The sequence below is a fragment of the Lithobates pipiens genome, unplaced genomic scaffold (assembly GCF_037356315.1).
Source record: "Lithobates pipiens isolate NorthernLeopardFrog02 unplaced genomic scaffold, aLitPip1_a1.2 Scaffold_28, whole genome shotgun sequence".
Lineage (NCBI taxonomy): Eukaryota > Metazoa > Chordata > Amphibia > Anura > Ranidae > Lithobates > Lithobates pipiens.
In genome coordinates, this window is record NW_027507789.1 from 188,353,148 (window position 1) to 188,377,005 (window position 23,858).

At 42.5% G+C, this 23,858-nt stretch overlaps 1 protein-coding gene across 1 annotated transcript in view; it reads right to left on the bottom strand.

The window, feature by feature from the left end:
• Positions 1-23,858, bottom strand: part of NSF (N-ethylmaleimide sensitive factor, vesicle fusing ATPase) — a 132,580-nt gene that overhangs the window by 23,023 nt on the left and 85,699 nt on the right. The window contains exons 5-8 of the mRNA XM_077460152.1: positions 18,748-18,914; positions 16,812-16,919; positions 14,264-14,339; positions 10,389-10,544 (exon numbers count right to left, since the gene is read on the bottom strand). Of these exons, the coding sequence (XP_077316278.1) occupies positions 10,389-10,544; positions 14,264-14,339; positions 16,812-16,919; positions 18,748-18,914 (507 nt within the window). The remainder of the gene's footprint in view (positions 1-10,388; positions 10,545-14,263; positions 14,340-16,811; positions 16,920-18,747; positions 18,915-23,858) is intronic.

Below are 23,858 nucleotides of genomic sequence, written 5' to 3' on the forward strand. Positions count from 1 at the left end.
TATTGGGGGGGGGGGGGGGGGGTTAGAATGCATTAAGGTAAAAGAAAAGCCTTAAAGTAGAACTATAGGCAAAATGTCCCCTCCCCCCCCCCATTTTAGATACAGCAAAGGGGGCATTATTGCATCAAATCGTCATCTGTGTGTGCAGATTTCCCTTCACTTTGTGCACCATCACCACTAAAAAATTAAGGGAATTCCTTGGGGACCCCCAGGTCACCAGAAGTAGTGTTCCCATTGGAAGAGTTCCTCTCTATTACTTTTCTGGGACAACCCAAAATGTGGGATTTTCTTTTACTTTCACTTTTAATGATAATAGTAAACAGAACAAATAGAGAGGGTGAATCTCCCTAATGGGGCCACAGACCACAATAAAAACTGACAGGGGCTCTAATCCCTCTGCACTCAAAAAAAAATAAAAAAGGTTTTGCCTTTAGTTACACTTTAAGCTGTTAAAACCACCTTAAAAGTGGGGTGGTGGTGCTATAAAAAAAATTTAAAAGCCAGTACCACTCCCATTAACTACACCTACAACTTTAATTTTGTTATAAAAATCTACTAAACCCATGGCGAAAGGCCAGGTACGACTCTGCCTTCTCTCTGGTCTGTCAGTGGGTGGGCCTTGGTGATGTGTGGCTGCATTTTTGCGTACGACATTGCAAACACAGCTGTGCTGAGAGCATGCTCCCGGCACAGTTACTAAGGGAAAGCTCACAATCACTGCTTGCTCTATGGATGGAAATTCGTGTGTGTGTGTGTGTGTGTGTGTGTGTGTGTGTGTGTGTGTGTGTGTGTGTGTGTGTGTGTGTGTGTGTGTGTGTGTGTGTGTGTGTGTGTGTGTGTGTGTGTGTGTGTGTACCTCCACTGCGACTACTACCATGGTAGGGTCAGGAAATTAATAGGGTGTTGCAAAAGTGGGTGCGGCACTGCCTATAACAGTACACGCCTCATGGAAAAACTGTGAAAAGAGAAACAAATGTTTTAAACCTATGCAAAAATTTGACATTAATGCAAACAGTGCAGCTTGATAAATAATCAGGGACTTCAAATAAATGTATGAATAATTACTGAAAATAGCATATAAAGTGACCAGTGCTACAGATTATAAGGCCCTTTGTGATTATATATAAAAAAGTGTCAAAAGGTTCTCGGTCCTTAATATAGTGCTCCAAAAGACAAGTCAAAATATAGTATAGCGCTGCTGTGAAACACATATTGGTGTTGCAACAAGAAATCCAGGAAAGACCATACGATGTGACTGGTGTTGCCACACGTGCTCCCCCTCTTATTGCTCCACCCAAAGGGGTAGCCAGCACTCACAGCACCACCTAGCTGTATATGGATATCCAGGACCAACAAAAAGCGGTCACTCCTTATCCTTTTTTTCCACTGCCCAAGCAGTCTCATACCATCAACTTTGCTTTGTTGAGCAGTCCAATCCTTTCAGAGGGGTGCTTTGCCGATTTTTTTTCAGCTGTGTTTTTATTCTTAAACTGCAGGGCAATGTCATAATGTGCTAGTTTGCATTACATACTAACACATTATGATAGACTTACCCGAGAACGAAACCCTCCAGTGCCATGATTGTCACCACTGAGACATCTGATATCTTCTCCCGGTCTTTCTTCTGGGTCCACGGCCTCTGGTTACATGAGTGGCCAGAGATGCAATGACTTCACTCTGTTAATGTCATTGGCTGCATGCACTCTAAATATCTCCTAAACTGTGCAAGTTTAAGAGATATTCACTGTCCCTACAGGCAAGCCTTATTATAGGCTTACCTGTAGGTACAAGTGGTAGTACAGTGTTTACTATCAATTTAAAAAGCGGTTTTGCATTGCAGATGTTATCTATTCCTTTTTTGCCTTTTCTTTTATGAATGATTTGGGTTCCTGGCGCTGTCAGTATTGCTGGCTGATTGATGCTTTTGCCTACACAGCTGCTCTGTACAAACAGGAAGTGTTTTTGTCTTTTGGATAAGTCCAGTCTAAAATCGTTACCAAGCGTTAAAATCTATGGACACCAGGGATCTAACACTAACCTATCAGTATACATTCCTTTTCTGAAGCTGCTCTGACCCGATTCCACGCTGAGCTGACGCTTCGTTGTGGAGACAGGCGCAGAGGAGGCAGCAGACAACGGAAGCCCCATGATAAATCTATGGCTGATGTAACTTCCCATTCATTTTACAGCCGTTGTCAGCTGTGTCCTCTGCAGAGCTTCAGCCGCTGAAGACCGGATTGGAGCGGCTTCAAAAAAGGTATATATACCGATTTCTTCTTTACAGGGCTAGATAGGTTATTCTTAGATTGTGGATGTCTGTAGATTTAGCGATTTTAATGTTAGTGTGAACTTCCACTTTAACCACTTGACCACTGGGCACTTAAACACCCTTAATAACAGACCAATTTTCAGCTTTCGGTGCTCTCACATTTTGAATGACAATTACTCAGTCATGCAACACTGGACCTATATGAAATTTTTATCCTTTTTTTCACACAAATGGAGCTTTCTTTTGGTGGTATTTAATCACCGCTGGGTTTTTTATTTTTTTGTGCTATAAAAGAAAAAATACAGAAAATTCTGTAAAAAAATGAATTTTTCTAAATTTCTGTTATAAAATTTAGCAGATTAGTCATTTTTTCTTCATATATTTTGGCCAAAATTTATACCACTACATATCTTTGGTAAAAATAAGTACAAATTGGTGGATATTATTTGGTCTTTGTGAAAGCTATGGTGCCAATATCTGAAAATTGATCACACCTGAAGTACTGACGGCCTATTTCAATTCTTGAGACCCTAACATGCCAGAAAAGTTCAAATACCCCCCAAATGACCCCTTTTTGGAAAGAAGACATTCCAAGGTATTTAGTAAGAGGCATGATGAGTTTTTTGAAGTTGTCATTTTTTCCCACAATTCTTTGCAAAATCAAGATTTTTTTTACTTTTTTTTTTTTTTCAAAAATTGTCATATTATCAGTTTATTTCTCACACAGCATATGCATACCACAAATTACACCCCAAAACACATTCTGCTATTACTCCCGTGTACGGCGATACCACATGTGTGAGACTTTTACACAGTGCAGCCACATACAGAGGCCCAACATGCAGGGAGCGCCATCAGGCGTTCCGGAGCACCCAGGACAATTCTGACATTTCTCTCCTACATGTAAAAATCATCATTTATTTGCTAGAAAATTACATCGAATCCCAAAACATTATATATGTTTTTTTAGCAAACACCCTGGAGAATACAATGGTGGTCATTGCAACTTTTTATCTCGCACGGTATTTGCGCAGCAATTTTTCGAATGCTTTTTTTTGGAAAAAAAACAGTTTTGTGCTTAAAAAAAAAACACAGTAGTTAGCCCAATTTTTGCATAATGTGAAAGATGAAGTTACACCGAGTAAATCGATACCTAACATGTCACTCTTCAAAATTGTACAGGCTTGTGGAATGGCGCCAAACGTCGCTACTTAAAAATCCCCATAGGCGACGATTTTTTTTTTTTTTACTGGTTATATGTTTTGAGTTACAGAGGAGGTCTAGGGCTAGAATTATTGCTCTCGCTCCAACGTACGCAGCGATACCTCACATGTGTGGTTTGAACACCGTTTTCATATGTGGGCGGGACTTACGTATGCGTTCGCTTCTGCATGCGAGCACATGGGGACAGGGGCGCTTTAAAAAAAAAAAAAAAAATTTTATTGTTCATTTTACTTTATTTATTTTAGTTTGACATTTTTTTCCCCAAAAATAAATTTTTTGATCACTTTTATTCCTATTACAAGGAATGTAAACATCCCTTGTAATAGGAATATGGCATGACAGGTCCTCTTTACAGTGAGATGTGGGGTCAATAAGACCCCGCATCTCACCTCTAAGCTGGGAAGCCTGAAAAAAAATAAAAATAAAAAAAAGATTCTGGATTTGATAGTATTGGCGAGTCGGTAGAAGCACCGGAGGGCGGCGGGAGGGGGGGGGGTGTCTATGGCTGGGTATTGCAGGGTATCACCGACTATGGCTGGGTATATCAGAGTATGGCTGGGTATCTCAGAGTATGGCGTTGCAGAGTATTGCGTTGCAGAGCATTGCAGGATATTGGAGGGTGTTGCAGAGCATTGCAGAGTGTTGCACGGTATTGGCGGGTGTTGCAGAGCATTGCAGAGTGTTGCAGGGTATTGGCGGGTGTTGCAGAGCGTTGCAGGGTATTGCAGAGTATTGCAGGGTATTGCAGGGTATTGCAGAGTAATGCAGAGTAATGCAGAGTAATGCAGACTATTGCAGGGTATTGCAGGGTATTGCAGAGTAATGCAGAGTAATGCAGAGTAATGCAGGGTAATGCAGAGTAATGCAGGGTATTGCAGGGTATTGCAGGGTATTGCAGGGTATTGCAGAGTAATGCAGAGTATTTGCAGGGAATTGAGGGGTTAATTTTCGGTGAGCAGCGATGTGGGCACTGCAGATGCAGCCCACATCGCTGCTGACACCGATCTCCTCCCCCTCCGCTGTTCCGATCGGTACAGAGAGGGGGAGGGAGGAACCGGCGTCATAACATGACGCCGGTTTGTTTACAAGTGATCACTCCGTCATTTGACGGAGCGATCACGTGGTAAACGGCCGCGACGAGCGGCCGTTTACCGTGATCCGTGATGCAGGACCCGGCGGTCACGGATGCTCTCGAGTGCACGCCCCAGGGGGGGCGCGAGAGCGGAATTCTGGGAGGACGTCATATGACGGCCTCCCACAGTTAAGAAACCGCCCTAAAGCCGTCATTCGGCTATAGGGTGGTTATTAAGTGGTTAAAGGGGTTGTAAACCCTCGTGGTTTTTCACCTATACGCATTGAGCTGAAAATCCTCTTGTAGTGCACCAGCACTGAGCCCGATTGTTCCTGGCCCACAGACGAGCACACCAGCTCCAGCCGGTGTTTCCGTCCCGATTGGATAGATTGATAACAGCGCAGCCATTGGCACCCGCTGCTGTCAATCAAATCCAAGTCCTGCTCTCTGTCGAATGCAGCAGCAGGATACAGGAGCGCGCCCGCACGGGTGCACTGAGGGAGAGGGCTTCTCCGACGGGACACTCGAGAAGAGGAGGAGCCAGGAGCCTGAGGGACCCAAGGAGGAGGAGGTTTGGGGCCACTCTGAAAAACCAACTGCACAGAGCGTTTGTTTAAAAAAAATTTAAAAAAAAATAATAATAAAAAAAAAAGAAAAAAAGAAAAAAAGAAAGAAAGAAAGAAAGAAAGAAAAAAAAAGGAACAATTGCATATCCTTTAAGGACGGATAACCTTTGTTACTTTTATTTATAACCACGAAAGGATTTATAATCTGTAGCACTGGTCAGTTTATATGCTATTTGCACAAATTATTCATACATTTCTTTGAAGTCACTGTTTATATGCTACACTGTTTGCATTCATATATGTCATTTTTGCATAGGTTTAAAACATTGGTTTCTCTTTACACAATTTTTCCATGAAGCACATACTGTTATAGGCAGTGCCACACCCACTTTTGCATTACCCAATTCATTTCCTGACCCTACCATAGTAGTAGTCACAGTGGAGGCCGCAGCTAAACACACATTCATTTCTGTCCACATCGCAGAATCGCCTATCAAGTACAAAAGGGTGTTGGATTTTGTGAATGGGTAGTAAGGATCGATTTTGCCTGTAGAGGGGCCTTAATGTTTCACAGAGAAATTGGCTGGCTGGAAAAAAAATGTAATGTTTGCTGCTGTGATCAGACTTCCTGTTAGAGGGTGTCTACGTTTAGTCTACATGGTCCTGCTGTATTTAGAACTTAGCCACCCTCTCTTGCTTATTCCTGAGATGGAGTTTGGACTATGGGATTAGTAGTGTGCATAGAGCAGTGATCTCAATGATTGTGTACCACAAATGGAAAGTGAGGCAGAAAAGAAGAGGTTTGGGAGCTCACAGAGGACATTACTAGAAATCCGCAAAACACAGTAGGAAAGGATTTCATGAAAATATGATTACAGGGCCATTAAGTAGTGGATGTTTATGGATTATTTTAGAAGAATAGATATTTAGCATCAACTTTTTGTAGCTTCGGATAGGTTATATAAGGATCTGTATTCCTGCTGGGAAGATTCACAAGCTCGGTTTGTCCTTTTGATCAATGTCACTGGAACAGAAAGTGATGGGAAGTCCAACAGTTGTACAGTTATCACCAGAAGAGGAGGGAAGGGTAAATCCTTCAATGCAGACAACTGTTAGGGTCTAAAAGAGGAGTTCTTGCCACTATCTCCTCTTACTTCCTGTTGCATCTCTAGGACAGGAAGTGAAGGGAGATCTGTCAAATGATATATGAATGTAGCACTTTGCGCTAGGCGCTCCTGTTATATGCATTAAAACACTCCGGGAAACAGATACACTGGTGTCACACATTTTTGTAGTATAATTCAGGCAATTTTACCAAGCTTTGCTGAGCAACCCAGCCCTGTATTGCAGATTTTATCGCCTCCTGTGTGCCCCTTGTACATTGACACCTGTGTGCCAGGAGAAGGTCACGGGCCAGAAGAATTAGACTGGGATGACAGGTGGGTCCCTCTACCAAAACACACCTGTCAGCACAGCTTGGTAATAGAATGCTAGTAGCTGGCGTATTACAGCCTTTGCTTCTTATCAAAGTTCATCAGGCTGTGCAGACCTTTGAATATTTTGTCTAATGCTGATCAGTAATAAAAAAATATGATACAGAAATGATGTTGCATTAAAAGGGGGTTGTGTGGACGGATTCCTCTCCTAAAAATAAAGTGTCCCTTTCCAAACTCCAGTTCGTACCATGATCTTGTCCTCTCTCTCTACAAACCCAACGCCAAAAGAGTTGGGACACTGCGTAACATCTACATAAAACAGAATGCAATGATTTGCAAATCTCATAAACCCATATGTTTTCTGTTTTCTATGGTGAAAAAAAATATCAAATGTTTCAACTGAGAAAATTTACCATTTTAGGAAAAAAAAATAAAAAAGAAGGCGCTTTTGAAACTGATGGCAGCAACAAGTCTCACAAAAGTTGGGACAGGGCAACAAAAAGATGGCAAAGTAAGTGGTACTAACAAGTACTAAAAGAACATTTTGTAAATAATTAATTGGCAACAGGTCAGTAACATGATTGTGTACAAAAAGATAATTAGTGTATAAAAAAAAATAAAAAATCAGTGCCCAGATTATCAGTGCCGCCCATCGGTGCCCATGAATGACACCCATCAGTGCCATCCTACCAGTGCAGCCTCACCAAAGGAGAAAAATTAACTTATGTGCAAAATTTTAGAACCAAAACTAAGAAAAAAGTTTTGGTTTGTTTAGCAAAAAATAGAAAACCCAGTGGTGATTAAAAACCACGAAAAGTAAGCTCCGTCTTAAATAATTTTTTTTATATGGGTACAGTGTAGCATGACCACACAATTGTCAAAGTGCGACAGGGCGTAAAGTTGAAAATTGGCCTGGGCAGGTAGGGTGTGAAAGTGCCCAAGAGGCAAGTGGTTAAAAGAGGGAATGCTGCACTGTGGTAAACATGACCATGTCCCATTTTTTTTTTTGAGATATGATGCTACCATTCATTTAAAAATTACCTTATTTTTTTCTTAAAATGGTTAAGTTTCCCAGTTTAAACATTTATGTTTTCTATTTTCTTTCACAATATTTTTATTATTTAGTTAAGACAAACTCACAAAACACAGTAAACAATCGCCTAAGGCTCGGTTCACACAGGGGCGACTGCGATCCGACTTCAGGTCGCCCCTAGTCGCCTCAGGTCGGACAACATTTAAAAATCAATGTAAGTGAATGAGAGCCGTCTTAATGCACGCTACTGAAGTCGCCTCCGACTTCAAAAGAAGTTCCTGTACTACTTGAATCCGACTTGTAGGCGACTTGTACCCATTGATTTCAATGGAGGTCGCTTCCAAGTCGGATCTCTGTCTATACGGAGGCAACTTTAACAGAATTATTAGCTCTGAAGGGTTTCCCCTCCGAGAGCATACCAGGCCCTTAGGTCTAGTATGGATTCCAAGGGGAACCCCCTACGCTGAAAAAAACGGCGTGGGGGTCCCCCCAGATCCACACCAGACCCTTATCCAAGCACGCTACCCGGCTGGCCAGGAAAGGGGGTGGGGACGAGCGGGCGCCCCCCCCCCCCCTCCTGAGCCGTACCAGGCCGCGTGCCCTCAACATGGAAGAAGAGGAAGAGGAAGAGGAGGAAGAGGAAGAGGAAGAGGAAGAAGAACGGAAGGCGGCGGCAGAAGACCGGGCCACCGCCTGTAAAAGAGCTATAAGAAGGCGCGGTGGCCCGGCAGAAGAACCGAAGAGGGGGACAAGACCCCCGAAGTCGGAAGAAGAGGGCGGCGGCGAGGAAGAAAGCCGGGCTCCTCCGCTAGTAAAAGAGCTACAAGAAGATAGCGGAGGAGTCCGGCGAGAAGACCCCCGGAGCTGTGCAATAAACTATTTTATCTTGTGTGTTGTGTTTTTTTTGTACTTTATTTTACAGGTGAATGGGTAGGGGTACATTGTACCCCATACTCATTCACATAGGGTGGGGGGCCGGTATCCGGGGGCCCCCTTATTAAAGGGGGCTCCCGGATTCCGATAAGCCCCCCGTCCACAGACCCCAACAACCAACGGCCAGGGTTGTCGGGAAGAGGCCCTTGTCCTCATCAACATGCGGACAAGGTGCTTTGGGGTGGGGGGGGCCGCACGCTTGTACTGCCACTCCAGTCTCAACTCTTATCCCTCATGCTTGTTCCAGTCCACCAGCTTATTAGACAGTGTAGTCATCAGGATGAAGGTGCTGAACCCTGTAGTCTGCACTGCTAAGGTGTAAGGGCCAGTTCACAACATAGAAATGCAGTACGGATGCGTTACAGATGCTTTTCTGCATGCGCGTTTTTGATGTGTTCCAGTACCTTTTTGAAGCAGTCCAGTTCATTATTTCCCTCTTTTTTTGTTAACCTTAAGGACACGTGTGTTCCAGTGCGTTTGGATGCATTTTACAGCATTCTAGCATACAGTCCAGTGCAGGAAAAATGCAGTATTTTCTATGTTTTTTTCTGGAACTGGAACTGCAAGCACTAGTGTGAACGATGCTATTGAAAACCATATATAACCTACTTTCTGTGTGTTTTTTAAGCAGAAAAAAAAAAAAACGCACTGGACCGCATGTGGTATGAACTAGCCCTAAGAGTGGGGAAGGGAAGGCATTTTATTCTGTCTGTGTTGCAGTCAGTGTCCTGTGTTGCTTGCTGTTCTGTCAGAAGTAAAATACATGAGGGGCAATCACTTTAACAAAGCCCAAGATGGCAGCAAAAACCCAACGGGGTTTGAAGGTTTTCCTACTCTATCCAAAACTCTAAAGCCGTGTACACACGGTCGGACTCTCTGGCAGAAAAAGTCAGACGGAATCATTTCATCGTATATTCCGATCGTGTGTGGGCTTCAGCTTCTCGAAAATTCTGACGGACCTAGAAATAAACATGTTTTAAATCTTTCCAACGGAATCAATTCCTATCGGCAAAACCATTTGTCTGTATGCGGTTCCAACAGAGCGAAAACAACGCAAGGGCAGCTATAGGCTACTGGCTATTGAACTTCCTTTTTCTAGTCCCGTCGTATGTGTTGTACGTCACTGCGTTCTAAACGATCAGACTTTGGTGTAAACGTGTGTAGGCAAGTCCATTTCAGCGTAACTCCGTCGGAAAAACCTTCCATCGGCAAGTCGTGTGTACGCGGCATAAAATAAATGTTTTGGCTTGACTAAGTTATGGTGGCTCCCATATTTCTGTCCTCACAAGGAATATAGGCCATCAATAAAACCTATTCTGAAAGAAAAACACAACTAATGCTGATAACCTTCTGAAAATGCTAGTTGCTTGGCAGTTTCTAGCACGAGCGCTTTCAGAACTTAAACAAACATGTAGCCAGAATATTTTGAGGGACAGCAGAACTTCTTGATCTGCATTCCATCAGCCTCCAGAGTAGTAATGTTTTTATTATGAGGCTATTATAAGAAGCTGTTATTACCAAAGCTGCAGTGTGTATTGGTGGTCCATAGCTGTGGAGACACATGAGGGGTGAAAAGCTTCTGGACAGCTCCCTTATTTAATGACCCATGGAGACCTTTACTGGGCCACCTCCGAATCGGCACTTACAGTCATATTGCAATCCTATTTTTCACTGTATGGTTAGGAACATGATGCTGTGTCCGATCTCTTCTTTGTTTCACAAATTTGTAAGGAAGATTCAACAACTTTATTTTTTACACAGCAAGTGAAAAGACACAGCAACAACAATCATATACAATAACTCTATTCAGCATATAATATCCCTATTCATAAGTCATCCCATCCAAAAGCCTTACCCATTTGCTCCACAATCTCTGGAGGGAAGACTCTTGAAGCAAAGGCTCGCCTGAAAATGTCTGAGAATTCCCTGTCCAGACCACCGATACCCATCTTCTCAAAGTTCCAGTCGGGGTTGATGATAGACTGACGGTCTTGCTTGGTCTTTGATTTACCTGGATTTAGAGACAAGCAGTCAGGACAGCAGTGCCATTCACAAAGTTTTAATTAGAGAGTAAACCAGCTCTGTCATTACAAACTGGAGAAAGGATTTAATTTACAGTGTATCCAGAAAATATTCACAGCGCTTCACTTTTTCCACATTTTGTTATGTTACAGCCTTATTCCAAAATGGATTCAATTCATTATTTTCCTTGAAATTCTACAAACATTACCCCATAATGACAACATGAAAGACGTTTGCTTGAAATCTTTGCAAATGTATATATATATATATATATATATATATATATATATATATATATATATATATATATATAAATATAAATCCCATATACAGCCTTTGCTCAATACTTTGGAGAAGCACCTTTGGCACCAATTACAGCCTCAAGTCTTTTTGAGTATGATCCTACAAGCTCCATCAGGTTGGATGAAGAGCGAGCGTCAGTGCACGGCCATTTTCAGATCTCTCCATAGATGTTCAAATCAGGTTCAAGTCTGGGTTCTGGCTGGGACACTCAAGGGCATTCACAGAGTTGTCCCGTAGCCACTCCTTTGTTATCTTGGCTGTGTGCTTAGGGTCGTTCTCCTGTTAGGAGATGAACCTTCACCCTGTCTGAGGTCCAGAGCGCTTTCATCAAGGATGTCTCTGTAAATTGCTGCATTCATCTTTCCCTCGATCCTGACTAGTCTCCCAGTTCCTGCTGCTGAAATACATCCCCACAGCATGATACTGTCACCATGCTTCACTGTAGGGATGATATTGGCCACGTGATGAGCAATGCCTAGTTTCCTCTAGGCATGACGCTTGCCATTCAGGCCAAAGAGTTCAATCTTTTTTTCATTAGATCAGAGAATTTTGTTTCTCATGATCTGGGAGTCAGTCATGTGCCTTTTGTCAAACTCCAGGCAGGCTGTCATGTGCCTTTTACTGAGGAGTGGCTTCCGTCTGGCCACTGTACCATACAGACCTGATTGGTGGAGTGCTGCAGGGATGGTTGTCATTCTGGAAGGTTTCTCCTCTTTCCACAGAGAAACGCTGGAGCTCTGTCACAGTGACCATCGGGTTCTTGGTCTCCTCCCTGACTAAAGACCTTCTCACCGATCGCTCAATTTGGCCGGGGTGGGCCCCTCTACGAAGAGTGTTGGTGGTTCCAAACTTCTTCCGTTTACAGATGATGGAGTCCATTGTGCTCATTGGGACCTTCAATGCTGTAGAAATTTTTCTGTACCCTTCCCCAGATCTGTTCCTCCATACAATCCTGTCTCAGAGGTCTACAGACAATTCCTTGGACTTCATGGCTTTGTTTCTGCCCTGACATGCACTGTTAACTGTGGGACCTTTTCCAAATCATGCCCAATCAACTGAATTTACCACAGGTGGACAATTGTAGAAATAGCTCAAGGATGATCAGTGGAAACAGGAGGCACCTGAGCTCAATTTTGGGTGTCATGGCAAAGGCTGAGAAATACTTCTGTACATGGAATTTATTTTTTTATTTTTAATAAATTTGCAAAGATTTATAAACAAACTTCTTTCGGGTTGTCATTATGGGGTATTGTTTGGTGAATTTGGAGGAAAGTGATCAATTTTGGAATAAGGTTTTAACATAATCTCCAGGCCTGTGTAATAGCTCAGTCCTTATAGAGACTTATCACTGGTCTCTGCTGCCCTCTATCAGCTAGATTTGATGACTGCTAATGAATAAACTAAACAGGAGCAGATTATTGCTGGTCTGTTCCCTTCTGGTTGAATGTAAAATGACAGCTCAATTCTTTCAATGTCAAAATTATTTTTCAACTACACGCAATCTGCATTAGGAAGGAGCAATACTATATGAACATACAACGCATACACAACCATTAAAAAAATGGTAAAATAAATGTTGCAGGAGCAAAGAGCACAACAAGCTTAGAGGTGTACCTGGAAAACCTCCTATTTACGGCCAACCTGTCTTACAAGAAAATGCTGTGAACAGCCTCCGCTTATTGGATGTTTAAGTAGCTTTCATTTTTCATGACAATGTGATGAATATTTACTTAGCAGCTTCTAATGGTTCTGCTAATTGACGCTAATCAATCGCCCAGGCTGAGAGGCTGAATGATGCAAACCAGAGCATCCAATCAGATTTTAGCTGTCATTTTTAAACAAATCAGAAGATGAAAGCAGTTACGTGATTGGTTGATAATGGGGAATCAGAAAATCTGTTTCTTCTACCGTTTACTGCAATACATTAATTAGCTTTTAGCTTTCCTGTCAAATTGCATCTACTTGTCTGTATGGGATGAATAGCACACAGATACACTGACAGGTCTGCAGGAGACCTGCATGGCACCAGCGTTCTGCTGATCGTTGGTGCAATGCTTTACAGGCACAAAAAAAAAATAATGTGCATTTTTTTGCCTGAAACGTATCCTTTAAATAAGTGCCACTGAGACATTTTAATATAATGCATCTACAGACATACCAAGGCCAACTTGGGTGGAAGTTAACTGACCTGCCAGTAAACCCCAGCGCACAGCCCTCCTGAAAACCCTGGCAATAAGCCTCTCTATAACCCTTGTGGTGGAATCAGCCTGTAAACACAAGTGCCGAACCCCCTTGAAAACACCAGCATCGAGCCTTCAGATAACCCCAGTGGTCACCCTCCCTATAACCCCAATGTTAAAGAGGAAGTAAACCCTGATGGGTTTACTTCCTCTTTCATTCCCTGCAAAGGCAAAGCATAATGGACTACTATGCATCGCATAGGAGCCCATTATGTGTCACTTACCTGACACAGGAGCCAGCGATGTCACCGCTGTCCCCTGTAGTCCGGCGCATCCATCTTTTCGGTGGGGTCTCGCAGCTCCGCCGCGATGACGTCACTCCCACGCATGCGCACGGGAGCCGACACGCACGGCAGCTCCGTTGTTGGAAATGCCGCGCTCAGTGCGCCTGCGCGCCGCTGTCTACGGCACATGCGCCGTAGACAGCAGTGTCTATTTTCGGGCAAATATCTCCTAAACCGTATATGTTTAGGAGATATTTCTTGGACCTACAGGTAAGCCTTAATCTAGGCTTACCTGTAGGTCAAAGTGGTTTGTAAGGGCCTCCATGTAACCATAAAACCAATCTGCCCTGTAATCACCAACACTCCTTTGTGTCAAATTAACTCTTCGACTGTGCCAGGATTCACTGCAACAAAGGCTATCCCTTCTGCAATGATATATTTTGGCGCAGAAGTCTAAGTTTGCATCCTCACCTAAACGTAGAGAATTACGGGTGGTTTTTTTTTTTGGGGGGAGTTTTTGAGCGTTTTTTTGAAGTGTATTACAAACACTTTAGAAAAATATTACAAGCCTTTTACAGCTTCAGACATTTTTGTTTAGCCAATAGAAAGCACCAGGGGGTGGAGAGCTAGAGAAGATTAGGGGTTGACAGGTCCCGTTTGAGCAGAAAACAAATGACAAAGCGGTAGTAAAACGCTCATGTCACACAATTTCAGCCATTCCCACTGAAGTCTGTGGGGCCCAATCTGCCAAAAAGCAGCTCATGTAATTTTTTGAGCGACAGGCATTTTGCTACAGGCAACAGAATATGGTGAACAGGGGCTATTGAAATGAATGAAATTTGGCTTGTGGAGCGTTTTTAGAGCTACAAGCTGCAAGCAGAAAATCGCTTGGGTGTGAACAGGGCCTTAGAACCTAAATTTCTCATTTTGCAATAACTCACCTATGAGATTTATAGAGGAGCTGTCTGCCTTTTCAAACACCACCTGGCTGTTTCCGACCACCAAACCCGCTTCAATCTGCAGAAGAAAAAAGTACACAAATCAAGTTCTACAAATGGGGAAATAAGCTATGGCTTACATATGTCTTAGCTTCTATGCTATGCTTTTGTGTTGTGTGATGGTTGTGGTCAAGAGTCTTTTTTATGCGTATGTATACACATACAGAACCATTTACATTAGTGCCAATGAGGAACTTCCAATCTACTCACATACCAAGGTCAAGGCCCGTGTAGACTGTAAAAAACATATGGCAAGAACTGAAGCGACAAGCCCATGAGTGCAACAATAGTCTTTAGACACTTCCGCAAAGGTCTCATACAGTTTTGAGTAGATCAGCCTTTCTCAACCTTTTTAAAAGCCCTTTCACACTGTGCTGCCTAGGGCGTCATTGGTAAAGCAGTGCTATTCTTATCGTCGATTTACCTTCGTTTTAGCTGTGCTATTTGGCTGCTAGCGGGGCGGATTTAACCCCCCGTGTGCAGGCCAAAAAGTGGTTAAACCGCTTGCAAAACTCAGCATTGTTTTGCCGGTGGTATAGCAGCACTGCCCCATTGATTTCAATGGGGAGAAGCGGTGAGTTCACCGCTCCACAGAAGCTGCTGGCAGGACTTTTTCTGACGCCCTGTGAGCACACCGCTCCAGTATGAAAGCCCTCAGGCGGAGTGAATGGAGCAGCTGTTTTAAGGCGGTTTGCAGGCGCTATTTTTAACGCTATAGCGCCTGCAAAACGCCCCCAGTGTGAAAGGGGTCTAAAAAGCAAGCACCCTTGAAATAACTGTTAGGTCTAATAATAACTACAACTCACAAGACATTAGTGTGAACAGTAACCTGTGTATGCAAGAATAAAATTAGACATGTGGCATCATTTGCATATTTAACTTACAGGGCTGCCCTATACATTTATTTCCTCAAATAACAATATTATTTTCTGTAGTAATGAAATACATATTTTCAGTAATAATACCAATGAAATAATGGTGATAAGTGGGAGGAATGCTTCTGTTACATTGATGGTAATAAGAAGAATTCTCTCCTTTTAGACAGCTGAAAGGATAACTGGTGTCAGTTGTAACTCTAGTTGGGAAAGGCTGTAGTAGACGTTTTCTGTACTGGCTACTACACATTTATTGAAAACAAACTGACATTTTTAAGACAGACCCCTTTCACGTGGGGCAGACTCCACCGGCGCATCCGCCCCATCAGCAGGGGATCTCTCCACTGATCCCCACTGAGCAAGCGGATGACAGGTCCATGTCCGCTCTGTCACCTGATCCAATAGACAGATGGGGAACGGATCCCCATCTATCTGCTTTTATTGGATGTCAGTGGGAGTCAGCAGACATGTCTGCTGTTATCTGCTGTTCCGTAGAGAGCAATGTGTTAATGGGGCCTTAAGGACAGCAAAAAAAAATGTTCTGTAAGAAAAATGAACAAGCACAATTATCACAACAAAAATCATTATAACATTTTTAACCACTTCCCACCCGGCCAATGCATATATACGGCCGGGTGGGAGCCGTCTACTCCTGATAGGACGTTCAGGAACGTCCTTCAGGAGTAGCGGGATCGCGCGCGCGCCCGCGCAGCGGCGCGATCCCGATGTGCTCGTGTCACCCGGACACGGCACATCTCAGATCGGCAGGAGGGCTCTGTGATTGGCCCTCCTGATCACATGACGGCCGTGTCCAATCACGGCCGTCATGTGATGTAAACAAACAGCCGGTTGCTAGGCAATCAGCTCTCCTCTCCTCACACGGAAGTCACCGCTGAGGAGAGGAGAGCAGAACGCTGCAGCCGGCTGATGATCAGTGAGTATGAGCTGCTTTTTACAGCTTTTTACTCACTGATCATCAGTGTAGTGTAAACACACAACACACCACACAGTACAAACACAGTCCCCACATATGTCCCCAAAACACACGTCCCCAAAACACATGTCCCCAAATAATAAAAACACATGTCCCTAATAATAAAAACATGTCCCCCACATATGTCCCACTAAAATCACATGTCCCAATGATTATCTGCACACATATGTACGTGATCACCTGCACACATATGTACATGATCATTTGCGTACATATGTCCGTGATCACACAAACCAATTATTATACACTTAACGGAATTTTTTTTACCAAAAACATGTAGCAGAATACATTTTGGCTTAAATTTATGACAAAATTTGATTTTATTGGATTTCTTTTCAAATAGAAAAAAGAAAATATTGTTTTTTTTCCAAATTTCCGCTATTTTTGCGCTTATATCGCAAAAAAAAAAAAAAACGGAGTCGTGAATAAATAACACCAAAATAAAGCTCTATTTGTGCGAACAAAATGATAACAATTTCATTTGGGTACAGTGTAGCACGACCGCGCAATTGTCACTGAAAGCGCTAGAGCGCTGAAAGCTGAAAATTGGGCTGGGAAGGAAGGGGGTGAAAGTGCCCTGTATTGTAGTGGTTAAATAACAAAAATGGAAATATGACCTCACCTTCTGTTTCTTGCCAGAGGGCTGCTCCCCCCTCAGGATGCATGGGTCCATTGCTTCAATGTCCTTTACAACCAGCCCAAAAAGTTTATCGTTGAAATTGAACACCAGCTGCAGACAAGGAACAAAGTAGGTGTTTGCTGATGAAAGAACACATTTTACCAGGGAAACCCAAGATATGTAGTAGGTAAAAAAGTAGAATTTACAGGAGGGAAAAAAAAAAGTGTAGCAGCTTAGGTAACATCGCATTGGTATCATCTATAGAATACTGAGCACCAAACTGGTTCCATAATAACAACAATAAAAAATAAAAAAGTTAAAGCGGACCTTCAGTCATTTTTTCAACTTTCCATCTATTAAATCTTCTGCCCTTGTTGTTTAACTTTGGATAGTAAAACAATTTTTTTCTGCCAATATCTTATACAGCCCACTTCCTGTTTGTCTGGTCATTAGCCTAGGCTGGAGGGCTGTCAGTTTGACACATGTGCTTCTAAGATGATGCATACACAATATGGATGGGTTTCCTTCTTGCCTCCTTCTCCCCCCTCGCCCCCACTTTTTCCTTAATTTCATACCCTCAAAGTATACATATGTTAGTTATCATGTTAGTTATCAGGCTATAGAGTTCTGAAGTACACTGGTAGAAACGATACATCTGTTTTCTAAGGTCTTTAATGTTTAACATTATTTTGTATGCTGTATAATTGGGGATTAACCTTTATGAAAAATGTATTCTATTCATACCCCAGACGACGTCATATATGACGAAACTGAGGTAGGGTGGTCTCGACGTGTTGACGCTATCACTTGACTTTTGGGTGCTCGTTTTGCCGGCCGGCATTTAAAGCTTTTTGACTTTTTCTGTTTGCGAGTATGTTTTTATGACTTAATAAAAGATTTTATTTATGGATTTACGCTATGGGAGTTTCTATCTATATTTTATGAACGATCCCATTGTATGGAAAGATGAGATGCTGTCCTGGTGTGACGATCCTCTGAGATTCTTTACTGTACATGCCTGTTTTTTTGGGGATTTGGTAAGCGCGCATTCTTACTATCAATCAGCACAGTGGTGGTGTCGGAAGTTTATGCTCTACACTGAGTCTACACTGAGTCTATTTGGAGAAATATTTCCATCTGACAGACTGTTGCATTTACTTTTTTATTTATTTTTTTATTTATTTTTTGTATGTTTATTGGGCATGTGTGTCTGTATCTCTAAAAGAGCATTGTTGTTTGCACATTTTCTATTCTGAGCACTTTATAAATTATTTGGGTGCATGTAATTGTTCACACACTTAGTTTATTATGCTTTCAATACATTTTTATTAACTGTATGAATTTATTTATGCTTATTTTAATGAATTTTTTTTATCTTTATTGATCTGTCTGACTAGAATTGTTTATATTGTGTATCCACTGGATCTTAATTGTCTATATTGTGTATGCACTAGTTGTGTTTACATATCACATTTATTTTTGTTCTTATTTGTTTTCGTTAGTCTTATTAGATGATAGCCGAGTTCCACTTGGGTTTGGTATATGGGAGAGCACGGTTGTAAAATTTTGTTCTATTCTATTGATAATTATTGTCATGCAATTGGATGGATTTCTTTTGACATGTGTTTTGTTTCACTGATTTGTTCAATAAACTTTCTGTTAAAAAAATAAATAAATAAAAAATCTATCTATTGTCGGCAAAAGCTTTTGTCTGGGGCCAAAATTATACTTTGTATACATGAGCACCAAAAATCAAAGCTTTAGGATTCCCCATATGAAATAGGCTACAGGAAACAGGATTGGTGTGTACTGGTGCTGCAACCTCTACACAGTACTTTTGTTCAAACTGCTAAAACATGGATATTATAAAAGGGTAATCACCACTTATAAGAGGAAAGAAATGAACAATGGTTTGGTGGTAGTCTACCAACAGCTGTACCTGCTGCCCGACAGAGAAGGCCTGGTTATTAAACTGCTGGATATACTCTCCAGCCATCCTGTCTGTGTCGTAGGGGTTGGAGTCCACACTCTTCTTTTGAAGGAAGTCGATCTCGATGGTCATGGTTCCAATACATTGTTTGGTTTTGTCGAAGTTGTACAATCCAACTGTAAAGAGAAAAAACATGGAGCCATCAGTATATGCCACAGGAGAGGTGACTATTGTTGCTGGATTTCCTAAAAGTGGAACTTTAGGCAGAAAATTAAGCCCTGCTAGATGACTTCAGGTTGGCCCTTTCTGCAGGTATAGATATGTGAAACATTAAAGAGGAGCGTCTACACTGTAAAATCCAGTAATACACTGTCTCACCCTGCTCTGCACATGCTCAGTTGCTCTCCATTTTTAGGCATTGCCGAGTTTGTAGAGGCCGATTTGCTGACAGTCTTGAGGCAGAATTAAACCCTCCTATCCTTTACAGCCAAGGAAGCTGCTTCTGTTTGATCTGCAACTGCCATGGTGCTGCACATGTGATCAGTTACGACCATTTGCAATCCCGGTATTCAAGGAATGTAACTTTTTTGAAACTGTTAAATCAATGGATTTAGTCCTGGGCTTGAGCAAAATGGCGCCCTCCAGCAAGAAAAGAGTTATACTGGAAGCAATTTACAGCACACACTTATTTTGGTATCATAATTATTAATGTGGAATGTATGTTCCTTGCTTAAGAACATTTTTTTTTTTTTTATCAAGTTGTTAGGGGTTAAAGGTTCGGTTTAAGTTGCCCATACAATAAACTGATCTGATGCAATTGCAATTTCTGTATGATCACCCTTAGAGGACGTACCTAAATCTATTTAATTTTGTATAAACTCAGACAGGATCCTGCACTACACAATTGATGGTCTAAAGGAAATTGTACAAAAAAATCGTATAGTGCATTGTCATATTAAAAGCAATTTTCAGCTAAAATGTTAAAGTGTAATAATCCCTTAGAGCAGTGATGGTGAACCTTGGCACCCCAGATGTTTTGGAACTACATTTCCCATGATGCTCATGCACTCTGCAGTGTAGTTGAACATCATGGGAAATGTAGTTAAAAAACATCTGGGGTGCCAAGGTTCGCCATCACTGCCTTTGATGATGCACAACTTCCTCTCTTACCCCACTGGCGATCCTGACAATGGGTGGAGTACAGTTTTTTGTTACTTTCTCTGTCTTTTGTAGACAGACCTTGTTTGTAGCTTTGTATTGAATATTTTTTATGTTATTTTTTGGAAAACTCAATAAAATAGAATTTATAAAAAAAACAAGCAAAGTAAAAAATATAAAACTGTAGGCCTCATTCATATGGACAAAAAGTGCTCTCCTGCAGTAGGTATACTGTGGATGCTTGCAGCCAGCATCCCAAGTGTTAGCGCTCAGCCTGTAAAACTAAATGACAGGCTGAAAGGAGTCTCAGCTCCCTGACTCTGTATGCATCTATATGCATGCATCTACAAATCTAGCAGTTACTTGTGCTTATGGATAGATTTCCACCTGTGGATGGAGATGGATTGAATCCAGGGGAGGACATCTATCCCTAAGACCCCCATCACACTGAGTCTGCCTGTGCGTTAGCGGTAAAGCGATGCCATTTAAGCGGTGATTTACAGCTGTTTTCGGCCGCTAGCAGGATGCTTTTAACCCCAAACTTTTTTTTTTTTTTTTTTTTTTCCAGTTTAAAAGATATTTATTGAAACAAAGACGATACATGGATCAAATTGCTCTCACGCAGGAGAGTCAGCAGTAAGGCACATGGTAAGCAGGCAAAAAACAGTATGCCAAGGAACCATAAAAAGGGGGATAATGGCACCCGCGAACAGAAACCACGAAGATAATGGCCATGAATGCGGGGCACATGTGAACTGGGGGGGGAGCGAATGATGCACATGGGAGTCCCATGCCAAAAAAGAAGTCCAGGGGAGGGGGAGAGGGGAACGGTTTAGTGGTAAAGGGAGAATTCAATTTCCTTTGGGGAGCCCGGCTTCCAGACACCCCACATGGGCTCAGACTGTGCCAGGAGATCAGAGCCCCCCAAACCCCTAACCCCCTAGGACTACCGTGTGCATCAAGCCTGACATAGGACAACTTAAAAAGAAGAATGTCAACCAAACAAACTCAGTGACTGATAGCGTAGTAAATAGTGCGATCCGACTCTGGACCCTCCAAACAGGAAACAAAGGGAGGGGCCACAAGACAACAGTGCCTATGCAGGCCGAAAGGTAGAAGCGATTAATCTTGCTCAGTCCAGGCTCTGAACTTGTGCCAAATATCCATCACCTCCCGACGAAAGATTTCGAGGGGAGGGACGGAGTAAAGAGAAGAAGAAAGACAGGACAGAAACAGAGGGGACAGAAGAGGGAAAAGGGGGAAGGGAAAGGAGTGGGTTGGGGAGGTACCCATGCCAGGGGGAGCTCCTAGGGGAAGACGGGGATCTCGCTGTGACACTGGTTGTCAAAATTACGTCCTGTTCCAGGACTAGAGGAGAACCCCCACGTAGCGAGCCCAGGGATCCCAGATTTTTTTGAATCTTTTAGATTTATCAATGATGAGACTGGAGGTCCTTTCTTGGAACATAATCCAGGAGATTTTTTGTTTAGCTGCGGGGTACGAGACCCTTGGGGACTTCCAAGCCCGGGCTATGGTCATCTTGGCACTAATCAGAATGTAATGGATCAAACATTGCTGGTATTTAGACATTTTAGGGATTGGCTGGTTCAGGAGCGCTATAGCTGGGGTTTGGGGGGGCCGCAACGTCAGTGACCTTGCGGATCAGGGAGAAGATCTTGTTCCAGTAGCTTCTGACCCAGGGACACTCCCACAGGATATGGAGAAGGGAGCCCATGTGACCACAGCCTCGAAAACATAGAGGCGAGGTCTGAGGGTAGAATTTAGCCAGGCGGGTTGGGACCAGATACCACCTAGTTAGGACCTTAACGTCTGCCCCCAAACTCTTTTTAACACCTGTGTTGCTGCGCTTCGGAAGCACTGCCCATTCATTCCAATGGACAGGGGCATTTTGGGAGCGCCGTACCCAAAGATTCTGCTTGCAGGACTTTTTCTAATGTCCTGCAAGCGCACCGCCTCAAATTTAAGCACTCAGGCGGCATGGGAGGCAGTTTTCAGGCGCTTTACAGGCACCCTTTCTAGCACTAAAATGCCTGAAAACTGGCTCAGTGTGTAAGAGGTCTAACTGCTAGATGTACAGATATATGCATACAGTGGCAGGGAGGCTCAGCTCCTGTCATTGACTTTTACAGGCTGAGCAGTCACTTATCAGAACACTTGGGATCACAGCTGCAAGTATGAGAATACAAAATGAACCCTTTTGACAGAATATACTAATGAAAGTATTTTGTCACATGAGTTATTTTCTCTTCCCATTTTACTAATGATTTTAATTAAGCTCCACCTCCTTAATTGATTGGGCAGTAGATGCTGGAATCCATAATAGTTGTGATAGTTTTGTGTTTTATTATGCTACAAGTAGGGCCTCAATGGCTGAAACGCTTTTTGTTGTTTTACTGGATGTACTTGCGTAGTCAAAAAAGATTTTCAACATTTGAGTCCGAGTTATTTGTCATATCTGTTCAATACCCGACCCTGGCAGAAATCCAGTGAGCCGACAACGGTCTGTGGACTCTTGCTGACTGTTCAATCAATTAGCGTTGTGCACAGCTTTCTTGGTGGACTACAGAACACCTCCCCAGTGTTATGGAAAGATGAGAGCAGGAGGTAATCTTGAGTTCTGTCCTAGGGTGACAATGCTAATCCTCCATAGATTCAGTATGGTTAGTGTGTGTGTTTGCCCCAGGACAGGAAATGTGTTGCTGGCAGGATCATCATGTAAAAATAATGGGGAAAAAAGTCTGAAAAGAAAAAATTAATGCAACCACTAAATCTTAATGAATGGCAAGCTGAAATATACTACATTTTTGTTCTGGAGATTAGATAACACTTCAAATTCAGCTACATTAACCAGTTTTCTAGAATTAATAAAGACCATAGAAACGTAAAAAAAAAAAAAAAAAAAAAAACTGCTAGAGGTTCCCTTCAAGCAGGTGATATGGGAAAAAGCCTAGGCCCCTGGCAATGTGATCTCTGGTTAAGGGTAGAATCCGAGTTCAGACTGGTTAATGCTGCCATTCCATGTGGATCATGTGACTGAATGTCTAGGTTTTTGGTTATATGTGGCGCACCTTGTAAAAAAAAATACTCTTATTTTATTTAATTTTTTAACTTGTGATGGAAGGACAAAATACTTTTTTCAAAAGGAGGAAATGAGAGACAGTGCTTTATGTCAGAAATTTTGCCTGACCTTGCCATGACCAGAATTGCTATTAGGCCTCTTTCAGATGGGGCGGACTCTGTCAAGTGTCTCACATCCCGCTGTTCTCTATGGGGCGGTCAGATGGAAACGGATTGCCTGCCCATTCCCATCCAACTGCCATTTAATCCAATCCGCCAGATGGATAGGAAATGGATCCCCATCCAACTGTCATCCAATCCAACCTGCCAGATGGATGGGAAACTGATCCCCATCCGTCTTTTTTTTTAGCGGACAGGATCGGATCGAATGCTGGCGGCCGTCAGCAGACACATCCACCACTCCATTGAGAGCTCAGTCTGTCAGTGTAAAGGGTCCTAACAGAATGCAATGGGAGAAGTGAGACTCCCCTCCCTTAGCTTCATAACTGTTGTAGTAAGGATCGGGGCAGAATGATTTTAACAAAATGTCTTAATAAATACAAGAGGCTAAGTGAGGGATTTAGCTCATACCCACTGCTGAAAAATCTGTGTTTGGTTCCCATGGATTTTGTAGTTTAAAAGACTTCAGAGTGTGTTTTGCCATCATTCACCATGACCAAGTGCACTCTCAAGGTCAAATACCGTAAGCAGCTGCTATCGGGTATCACAGACATTCACACACACAATCCCAAGCTGTACTGTCCTGAACAATAAGCACTTAGAGCAGTTACTTAAACAAAAACCATATTGAAATAGAAAATTACAGTTCACACCAACATGGTTTTCCAAAAATTGTTTCCATTCCTTATATGCCTGCACAGGGC